The sequence below is a fragment of the Protomyctophum parallelum genome (assembly GCF_964188405.1).
Source record: "Protomyctophum parallelum genome assembly, chromosome: 4".
Classification (NCBI taxonomy): domain Eukaryota; kingdom Metazoa; phylum Chordata; class Actinopteri; order Myctophiformes; family Myctophidae; genus Protomyctophum; species Protomyctophum parallelum.
The window spans coordinates 12,541,517-12,552,701 of NC_139700.1; the positions used below are offsets into that span (position 1 = coordinate 12,541,517).

At 40.9% G+C, this 11,185-nt stretch overlaps 1 protein-coding gene across 3 annotated transcripts in view; it reads right to left on the reverse strand.

Moving 5' to 3' along the window:
• The window catches only part of ampd3b (adenosine monophosphate deaminase 3b), a 29,311-nt gene extending 24,432 nt beyond the window's left edge, over positions 1-4,879 (reverse strand). The window contains exon 1 of one of the 3 annotated variants that reach the window (XM_083762935.1): positions 4,806-4,879. In XM_083762935.1, the coding sequence (XP_083619061.1) occupies positions 4,806-4,863 (58 nt within the window). In that variant the 5' untranslated portion in view covers positions 4,864-4,879. Of the gene's footprint in view, positions 1-1,986; positions 2,339-3,209; positions 3,330-4,805 lie in introns of those variants that run through there. The other 2 variants (XM_083762937.1, XM_083762936.1) reach the window with 2 other exon arrangements.
• Positions 4,880-11,185: the final 6,306 nt, after the last annotated feature.

Genomic DNA, 11,185 nt, shown 5'->3' on the forward strand with positions numbered 1-11,185 from the left:
ATAAGCTCTACATTCATTACTCATATTCTATATCATAGTTTATTGTATAAGTTTACAGCTTACATTTTATATCCTAAATTGAACAATAGTTATATTCAAGAGTATATAAATATACTCATATACCCTATAACATTTGCAGTTATAGGCTTAGGCTGCATTAATTCCTTATACCATGTAGCTTTACAACTATTCACTATACTGTACTTTGTTGTACATGCACTATATTTGCACTGCCATTATAGGTTGAATACTATATTATACTACAGGTTTGTACACTGTGTACTAATAATCTGTTATAACTTATTATATATTTACACTGTTAATTAATATACACAGTAATACATCTGCACTACAGTGTAGTATTAATATAGTACTCTGGTGGAGCTGTTGCCCCCACGACCCGACTACGGATAAGTGGTTGAAGATGGATGGGTGGATGGATAGACTTGTCATAGCTCGTTCAACTATGTTGAACGAACCTATATAAATAACTGTGCGTCTAAACCGTTGGGATGTTACCACCTCTGTTCCAACATACCGTGACCATGATTACCCCGTAATGGATGCAAATATTATATATAATAAGAATATTGTCAATGTGTTGCATCTGAATGTGGTCACTTGGCCAGGGGCATGTCTCATGTCACAACATGAATCAACACAGGGTTGGCCATGTAGCCACTCCGTATCAAGTCGCAAACTGTCCTGTTGTTGACGTAACGTTCACTCTCCCACCAAATATTTACATGCAACTCTATCCATCCCAGAGCTTTCAACAATATCCCAGGCGCCTTGAACCCCTGGCCCCACAGGGGTATTTATTTGTATGCCTGCCAGTCAACGCACTTGCCTTTGACAAGCCCACATTCCTGACAAGCCTTTCTTTTGCACGTGCATGCATGTCCCTGCAGGAGCAACTGTGCTGTCTCATAGACGATAGCCTTCAACCCCCATCATCCCATTTATAGAAACCTGACCTACAGAAAGCCTCTTGCTTAGTCAGGGTATATTAGGATATTTTAACAAGCGTTTTACTACCGTAGATTGTTGTGATGTTTGTATTAAGTGTGGGCAAGCTGAAGCCAGACAACTCTTCCACAATCTTCAAATTATAAATGCTACAGTCTGTAACTGCGTCTCACAACAGTCGCGACAGGAAGCTGTCATGATTGTCATCCGTTTGTCGTTTCCGTTAATGAAAAAAGATGTTTTTGATATTTCCGTTTCTGCTAAGCAGCATGGTATTGTAGTTATGCTGTCTTTGACTAAGTCATATTCAGTATGGATCGACTTATTTACACAACTGTAAAGGTGAAACAGAAGTGGGGGGGGCAGGTGGGACATCCGCTTTATTTCCTTTACATTTTCAGTGCTTCCAATGACTGTTGGGGCGGAAGCATTTGAAAATTGAGTGAGCCTGTCTGAATCTCAATTTCAATAACCCAGAAAATTATTACACGGCACAAAAATAATGATTACTCTGTACTTAGGTAAACAAGCCCCATTTTTACCACAAGGCTGCATATATAAATTGGAGACGCTTGCATTGATAACTGACATTTATAACTGACATTTGCCCCTACTTTCTCACCACTCTTTCACACCACTCCACACTTGCAGTATCTCATCTCTGGAGGCCCTCTTTCCTACAGTGGAATGTGTGGGTGTCATGTAGGGGTGTCATGTAGGCACAGTGTAATAACAGCAAATAAACACTTATTTTACATTGAGACAAAAGAAAACAGTCCACATTACTCCAATAAAAAGAAAATACTCCAACACCAGTCCACATGAGAAAAATAAAAAAAAGATTTTGTTTGTATTTGTGCGGCCATGGGGATGTGGGGGGGGGGGATATATGTCAATAATTGTTTTGAGATTACTTCTTTGTACTGTAAAGAAAATCAATAAACATATGTTTAAAAAAAAACAAGGCTGATATAGGCCTATTCAGTATAAAAGTTGCTCTGTCTGTCTGAAGCTTACCTTCTACTGTGACTCGGGCCATGCTGATTCTCTCTGCCACTGAGTCTCTCGAGTTCTATCTCCCAAGTGGAAGTTAACTTCTCAGGGCGGTTGTTGTGTGCGTACCTTGTTTGGGCTCTCTGAACAACGGCTCTGATGCACAGAAGAACCTCGCTGACTGCCTGGCTCTTTGTTCTGCCTCCAACACCTTCTAGTTGTGTTTTTCTGCCACGTGATTCAAGCTTTTAGCCGCATGTGTGTGTCTCCTGGCACCTCTGCCCTCTTTTAAATATTCTTCTCAAGTCTGTCTACCAGCCTGTTTATCAGCCTCATGTGTCTATGCTGTCTCTCTATGAGTTGTCACACTACAGTATGTGTCTGCCTCTCTCTGACTTAGCAGTTCTTTTTATCTGTTTGGTGTTGCTGCTGTGAAACTCTATGTATGATTCAGCTGCTGGCTGTTGCCGTCTTGGGTGTCCCTCTACCCCTCTATTTTGGGGTGTTGTGTGGGCGTCAGGGTCACCTGTTATACAAGCAAGTATGTCATCACAACTGGTTCGCAGCAGGACAAGGCAGCGGTTGTTTGCGAGCTCAGTTTGGGCAATAGGGATGGAATGAGACACCCTTGCTCTCTAGACACGTCTCTCGTAACTTAAGTGCACTCTTCACTCAGTGCCAGTTGTTTAGAAAACTGGAAGACTAGAAACTGCTTTAGTCTGTTCTTGCGATATTTGTGAGTTGTTCTGAAGAAGACAATACAAACAAAGGTCAGCTGCACGTACGCGAAGACTGTACAGTGGACTCCATTTTGTACCCACTGCGATTAAAATGAACTTGCACTTCACAGAGCAACTAACTGTAACCTGACCACATGTCTGGTCTTGTCAAGTGCTATGTTTCTGAATAGAAATTGCCAATGCAATTTGTTATGGTACGTTCGTGATATTGTTTCTCACCTCAGCAAAACAAGATTCCTTGCTGGTGTTACAGTTAGAACTGTAAAGAACGGTTATTGTGTACAGAGGGAGGGACATGAATAAATACTGGCAAATCAATAACTCTTGCAGTACCACAACTTTACTGTTTACATGCAGCCAATCCTTGGCTGGGAATGCAAGCGCTCAAGCTCAACAAGTCACTCTAAGCGGTGGCATCTGCCACAGTGCAAAACAGCATACAATTCACTAGCTATAGCACAATACCGATGTAAAATAAAAGCTTTTGGAAGTTGCATTCCATTTTACCTGGTTTGGTCTTGTGTTTTGAATGATGTGCGTTTTGTAGCCCTCTTTCCCTTCGTGCTCACACACACACACACACACACACACACAGGCAGAAACCTGACGCTGTGGCTACAGTGGCAAACTGGTTTCCTGGGCTGTACAATATGCCAAGACCCTGCCCCTTCCCTTCACAGCCCTACCCTGCCTTCACAAGGTTCATTTCATCATCTCTATCGTCTGAGCATGTTTTGAGCATGTTTTTTTATTTTATTCAGCAACGCAGTTTATCGCAGGCACTTGATGACTGTGGAATAATATTGGAATGTGCCTTTATGTACTGTATGTTTTGTATCATTTTACAGTACACACAAAGGGAAAAGAAGAATCCCCTTTTGCATGTGCAAAGCACAGTTTATAACTGTCTCCACCAGGCCGAAGGCATGGGGAGAGAGTATGTTTTGCACTCCTTCCGTCCGTCCGTGTGTTTGTTGTCTCCACCAGGCCGAAGGCATGGGGAGAGAGAATGTTTTGCACAACGTCCGTCCGCGCGTGCGCTTGTGTGTCCGTCCGTGTGTCCGTCCGTCTTTGGACAGCTACCGGTAATCTCCGGTACCATGGCTTGATCGCAGCCATACTTTGCACACACACTCCCTGAATGCCACAGCTGAACCTCTGCCCCAAGGTGTTCACATTGGCCTCTTATAGCGCCACCAGGAGGCCGCTTTGTGCAATACACCTACAAATTTTGTCCAAACATCACGCAAATTGGTACAATCTCTCTAGAGCCATTCAACGAAACGGGTCTTTCAGATTTTTCAGACTGATTGGCTAATATTGGCTTCCAAAGTTCACAGGAGTGCTCAGTTTCAAACAAAATGCCGCAAATCATGAACACATCGTGTGATTTCCGTGAAATTGTGCACACACATTCCCACTAGGCCGAGGAAGAAATACCACTGCAACATTTTCAACTCAGCCTCATGGTGGCGCTATAACTGACCGATTAGTGTCTCCACCTCTAACTGGACGGATCTGTGTAAAACTTTGTATGCACTCCCTAGAGGCCAAGGAAAAACCATTGCCTGGAATTTTTCACATCTGCCACCAGGAGGCCGAGATAATGTAAAGCACATTTTCTAATATTACTTCATATTTTATCGAAATTTCACGCAAATCGCTACACATGCTCTCCATAGTCATGTGATCAAGACGGGTTTGTTTGCGAGATGGGACTTGGCCTGTTGTAGTGCCACCATGACGCTGATTTGAAAACTGTCAATTGGCATTTCTTCCTCAGCCTAGTGGGGATATGCATGCACAGTTTCACCACAATCGGACGCTGTGTTGAGGAGTTGTGGCGATTTGTACAAAACAGGCACACGCACGCACACGCACACACGCACACACACACACTCTAGGAGCTCGATCAACTGGCCACCTATCAGCACCCAAGCTTGTTCTAACAGATTAAATATGGGATTGGAATGTATCAATAAGGGGCGTTATGTAACCAAAGATGAATACCGGCGTTACGTTGCCCCATGCATCCTGCGTTCAGGTGTAAGTGAAACTCACGTTGCCCCATGCATCCTGCGTTCAGGTGTAAGTGAAACTCACGTTGCCCCATGCAAGGCGTAGACTGCTGCTTCTGGAGGGGCATCTCTGTTCTTCTCATGTTTCCTATGAGCCGGTAAGCCAAACAAAAGACAAAACATTAATTCTGCATCATTTCCACAGTGTGTGTGTGCGCGCGTGATTTTATATATATATAAAATATGCAACATGTTGTGAGATGGTAAATGGTGCATTTATATAGCGCCTTTATCCAAGGTGATTTACATCGATTGTGCATTACATTCACACACACATTCATACACCGATGGCGGCGGAACCATAGACTGTAAAAGAATATGGACAAAGCGTTCTCCGGGTCTGATATGGACGGAAAATGAAGCCGGTCAGTCCTTGAATCTTTCTAGATCCGTTTGGGCCAGCTGGCCAGTGGCTGGCTCCGTTTGGGCCCAGCTGGCCATTGGCTGGCCCAGACAACGAGGCGGGACTTCCCCCCTTCTTCTTCGTTGGTTTTTATTTTGACTGAACGGGGGGTGGCTCCCGATCATAAACTGTAACGGTAGCCACGCCCTTCAGAAGATACGCAACTTTATGGTCATTTTTTTAATAAATGGGACCATAATTTTCAAAAAATAATATTATGACATGAGAAATGAGACTTTAAACTAGTGACAGTATAGAAAGTATTCATGACCATGTTTATTTAGGTAATACAGTCTAGGTGAAGTTGGGCCCAAATACATGGACTTCTATGGGGCTATGGGTTTTTTTTTTTGGGCCCAATGACAGCGCCACAACAGGCCATTATATGAACTTTCAGGGAGTCCCGATTTCCTTAGTGGCTTCACAATCTGTCTGACTGACCCCCTGGGCGGAACACACCCAATAGAGTAATAGCAAGAGTCGCGATCTTTGGTTTACTTCCTGTATCTGCGTTAAGTGGGCGGACACATTATTAGGAGACGGGAAGCAGGTTGGAGTCTATTCATTTCCAACGGAAGAGTGAACAGCTTATGAACCATTCCTTAGCTCCATGGTCACTGAACTAAATACTGGACTCAATCACCACAAGGCACACAATATTTCCAAGATATTCATACCAAAATGATCATATTTCTTCCTATATTAAAAGTATTTGTGTTATTAATGAAATATCGGTAGTTGCTGTACCAGTGCACCCCAGCCATGGCTAGAGCAGTGGTTTTCAACCAGTGGTCCAGGGACCACCAGTAGTCCTTGAGGAGGTTCCAGGTGGTCCCCAGCTAAATAATTAGTTGGTAACCAAATTGACCCTGATAGATCTTTATCTCTTGAGCGCGTAAAATGAAACCAAATGGAACCTCTCAAGAGTTAAATTATTGTTAAACCTACATCTGCGCATTACTTAATTTACAAGAAGTCTACACAATTAGAGAATGTCTTTGGAGAATCTTATCCAAAGACAAAAGAATATTCTAGGTTTTGGGTTTGAGAGGCTCATCAAATGGTGGTCTGTGGCTCAAATGCTGAATATATTGAACCTTGATATGAAAAGGGTTGAAAACCACTGGGCTAGAGAATGGTTTGTTTTGTAGGTGGAGAAGGGCGATATGGGGTCAGGAAAGAGAACCCTGAAGTTGCAGAAACTCTTTGTTTAGTAATCGTTTTTTGTATTTCCTGCATTTCATGTTGTGTGGAAATGTGTCAGTCTTCTGTATTCACAACACAGGTTAGACTTTATGACAAGTTCAAATAAGGATTGTATGTACTGAAAACTAAGCAGACAATTCTACAAATATTAGTATATGTACAAAGTTTTTCTTCTGTATATCCTTTGTTGTAATTTTCTATAGAATCTCCATCCAGGCCAAGTTTGTTTGTAAAGTATTATTAACCATCCTTACAGTTCTGTTTTCCTTGTATCATTGGCTACGTTTACATGAAGGGTGATCATTCCGAATAAATACTTCTGAATAAAATACATCCGATGTAATGTTTTTTTGCCGCGAGTTTACATGGGAAATGGTCATTCCGAATGAGTGTTTATATGGAGAAGTGATAGAAGACATGATACATGTTAATTCACGTGAAACTACGCCATCTGTTGGACACATAAAATATAGGCAGTTCATTCATTGTGACTGTCTCAACAATACAAACATATTACAGACGAAAGACGATACTTTGAAATCCCATCATTTCATTCCGCAGTAGCTTTGAGGCTGCTGGTTGGATAGGGACGGGCAAATATGTTTACAGTCTTTTTTTCCCCACCCGCTGCGGCTCAGCTTCTCCGCTGGGAAGGTGATCATCTCGTTTTTATTTGTACTTTATTATCTACAGCACGGCCAGGGCACGCAACACACTGATTATTATTGTATTGGGTCGCTCATTATTTTTGAGAGAGAGAGAGAGAGAGAGACCGTTGAACACACACACACACACATACACACAGATCAGGGTTATCGTCATCTGCTGCTGCTCCACGTTTTTTTGTGGATTTCGGATCTGAAAAAAGGAACGAAATAACGCGCTCTATGTGCAAACTCCTCGGCGCGCCTTGGATATGAGCGCCTTGGAGCATGCTCAGAAAGACCAGAATGAACTTACATCCGAATTAGTATACATGAGTCCAATTTTCTTTCAATTGCATTGAACATCGGAGTAATCCGGCCAGTGACATCGGAATGGTTTTTAGATCGCATCGAGCGTTTTCATTCGGATGTAAGTTTTTGTAGGTGTTTACATAACAACGTTTAATAGGATTGAAATTCTATTCGGAATGAAAAGGCGATTTAACTGCTCATGTAAACGTAGCCATTCATTAGATTAGATTAGATTCAATTTATTGTCACTGCACATAGTATACAAATACTTTGACAATGAAATGAAGAGTGGCGTCTAGCCAGAAGTGCAATACAGTAATGCAGTAAATGAGAGAATAAGTACAGAAAAATGTATAGTAATGTGTAGAATAGATACTAGTAGATAGGCTGTGTAAAGTTGTGTCACTAACCACACACACACACACACACACACTTTTCTGTTTACATTTCATTGGTTTGACAGAAAAAATCCTGTTTCCTGTTTCAAGATCTTTAGATCAGATCATCATGACCAAGTTGACCAACAACTATACCAGAAACGTCTAGACTTCTTCCTCACCAATAAATGAGCCAATATACATGCCAACGGTGAAAAGAGAAAACATTAGCACAGCTGTCCGCTAATGCATTCCTATCAGAAGGTTAATGGATCTGTGCGTCAAAGTGAAAAAGAAAGGCGTGAAAGAAAGGTAACATGTACAATAAGTCTGTACTAGTACAGCCGTGTTAACGGTGCAGATAAGAACTTAGATAAGTTGTACAATGTACATAAAGCCTGATCAGGGAATTTTACTTACTTTATGGCCTGGCCCAGTGGAACTGGAAACACGTACTGTACCTCCTGGAATGGAGAGACTCTTGGCCGTTACCACTTGACAGCTAGGAGATAAGTCTTGTGGGCAGCGGTGCAGGAAGAGTCTGCTAGTACACTATGCAAAGAGACAAACACATTAACTCTTTCACCACCAGCTTAGAAAGACATGCCTTCCTTGGTCATTCCTTGGTCCTGTCATTGGTTGCTTTGGATTTGCTGTTTTGCTTGAATGAGCATGGGAAAATACCGCATGCCATTTTACTGCATGTTTTCTTTCAACGCGCTTCTAAAGGGGAACTAGAATACTATACTTCCTTATTTGGTCATGGCTCTCATGCATGCCAAGATAGAGATCCAGAGTAGATGTAGTACATGTAATCATGTTGCACAAGCAGGCTGTACAGACCACGCCCAAACTTGATGGAATGTAGTAGTAGTAATAATAATAATAATAATAATAATGTTAGTTTAGTCAATCTCATGAACATCATAACAATTATGCACTTCGTAACTACTTTTTTAATTTTGGCATGGTGTTAGGTATGTGCATAAGGTTTTCAAAAACCATTGCAAACTAATTTGGCTCGCCCCCTAGTGGTCAGTTTGCAATGAAACCACTATTAGATATGTCAGTATATGGTTGGAACCCCAAATAATTGATAGAAGAGATTTTCCAATTGATTCTGTTACCATTGGGTGTGCTAAATAACATACTAAAAGTTTACGGAAAACAAACAACTTGAAAGGCATCGTTTTCAAGATGGTGTCCACGATGGAGCTGCCGGGAGCTTAAAATGCCTATGGTTTCATTCATCAAATCAGTTTGCAATGTTTTTTGAAAACCTTATGACCATACCTAACAGCATGCCAAAATTCAAAAAGCAGTTACCAATTGCATTGTAAAATGCCTATAAACTGTATAAACTGTGATTAATGTAAAAAAATTATAGGCCTACTTTGAATTTTATTAAAAGGGATCGTTAAAAAAAAACTGAACTTTTAACATTCAGTAGATTTTCTGTGGTTTTCTGGCTCAAACAAGTGCTCTGATTTTCCTGTGGACTGATGAAAGATTCCACAAACCTCATATATGACATAACAATTTGCCAGCAGGTGTCACTGTTTAGGCCTGTTTGCCCGTTTTCAGGACCACTGGTTGAAAACCACTGCTGTTACATAATATAGAGCTTTAACCTTTTTTAACAAAAAAAACAATCACTTAGGCCTACCCTATACTACCATTAACTATTGGATTTAACTTATTCAATGCATATTAATACTATGCAACTTAAACAATGGTGGGTATAAGCTGGGAAATGGGAATACAGCAATGAATATATATATATATATATATATATATATATATATATATATATATATATATATATATATATATATATATATATATATATATATATATATATTCATTGCTGTATTCCCATTATAGCCTAGGCTATACTGGTCAAATAGCATTGCTATACATTATAATGTATAAATAACTCATATGATATTAGCCTAAGTACAAATAAGTACATAAGTAATTAAGTTTGCATCACAGTAAACCAAGGTAGGCCTACTTACAATTTGTTGCAAGACAATTATAGTCCAAGAAGAAAATCACAAACAAATAACTCTTCTGACTATGACTATGAGACAGTTCAAAATCTTTGGGTTAAAGTAAACCACACAATTTTGCATAATTTAGGTTAGCATACGATGATACGAAATTACCTGATTTACATCAAGTGCCTGACTGAAAAGATCATTAGGCCTATATGGCTATAACAAATATGAGGACTAGCCCAAGATAGGCTCGCCGCTCTCGGACTCGTAGCGTTTTTTTCGATTCTGACCTCAGAATCGGGAAAGAACGCTTTGGGCTATAGGCCTATGAGGAATTGAGGACCACGCCATGGCACCATAACAATGGCCTTGGCTTTGATACAGTCACATCATGGGGCAAGTTTGAAATGGCTGTTTTACATTGCAGATAAAGCTGCGAGAATGTTCTGTTATAAGCTTAATCAACTATAGCCTACAATATTCTATCATTTATTATCATCATTCTACATAATACATATCGTTGCTGCTATCGAGCAGAAACTTGTATTTACCTGCAAATCCCAGTGAGAACTTGGCCACGCCCCTTTGGTCTGAAAGCCCATAGATGTACACATAGATGTATGGAAGCCCATGAGAGGCCACGCCCCACCCACTACACCAGTGGTTCTCTTTTCCTCCGAGGTGGAAAGCCCACTTTTAGTAGTCTACTACTGTAGTTACATGTTTTATTTATATGACCCCCTGCCTTAACTGAGAGTGTATAAATGTAACCAAATGGACCCTTTGTGCCTGATAGTTCTGGCTGCTGCATAGCAGAAAACGACAAAACGTGTAAAGCTTCGATAATGGTGTTTTCATCACGAATCTGTTTTGATTGATTGAATTGATTGAAATATAAATTATTAACAGTTTGCAGAATTACAGTACATTTCAAGCACAACTCAATACAAAGACTGTTAACTGTGAGTGGACGACCCAATAAAGCATTACACTTGTTTACAGGAGGGTCCACCATGTTCAAATCAACATTTAGAGATGTAGGCTACAAATAGACACTTCTATATAGCCAAGAACAGGAATTCATCATAAAGGAGGTAAAAAGGGAAAAGAAACATATACAGTGAGTGAGGGGAAAAGGGGGTGGGTGGTGGGGGGGGATTCAGATTTTACGGGGGCCAGTTTCGAATTGAAGGAGTCAAGGGATTTGCATGTCTTAATGACTGTTGGTAGGGCATTCCACATTTTGGTGGCATAGGAGCGAAAATAATTTACTCCCTTGTTTGTGCCGAATCTGGGTTGCACATGGTTTGTTGAGCTCCCTCTGGTGTTGTGGGTTTGGACTTCGTTAACATTAAGGAAGTATTAGTATTTAGACAGGTACATGCGGGTATCTTGTTGGTGTAGTGAATCTTGTGGACCAGACCCATTGCAAGATGCTGTAGCCTACTCTGTCGTCGACCCTA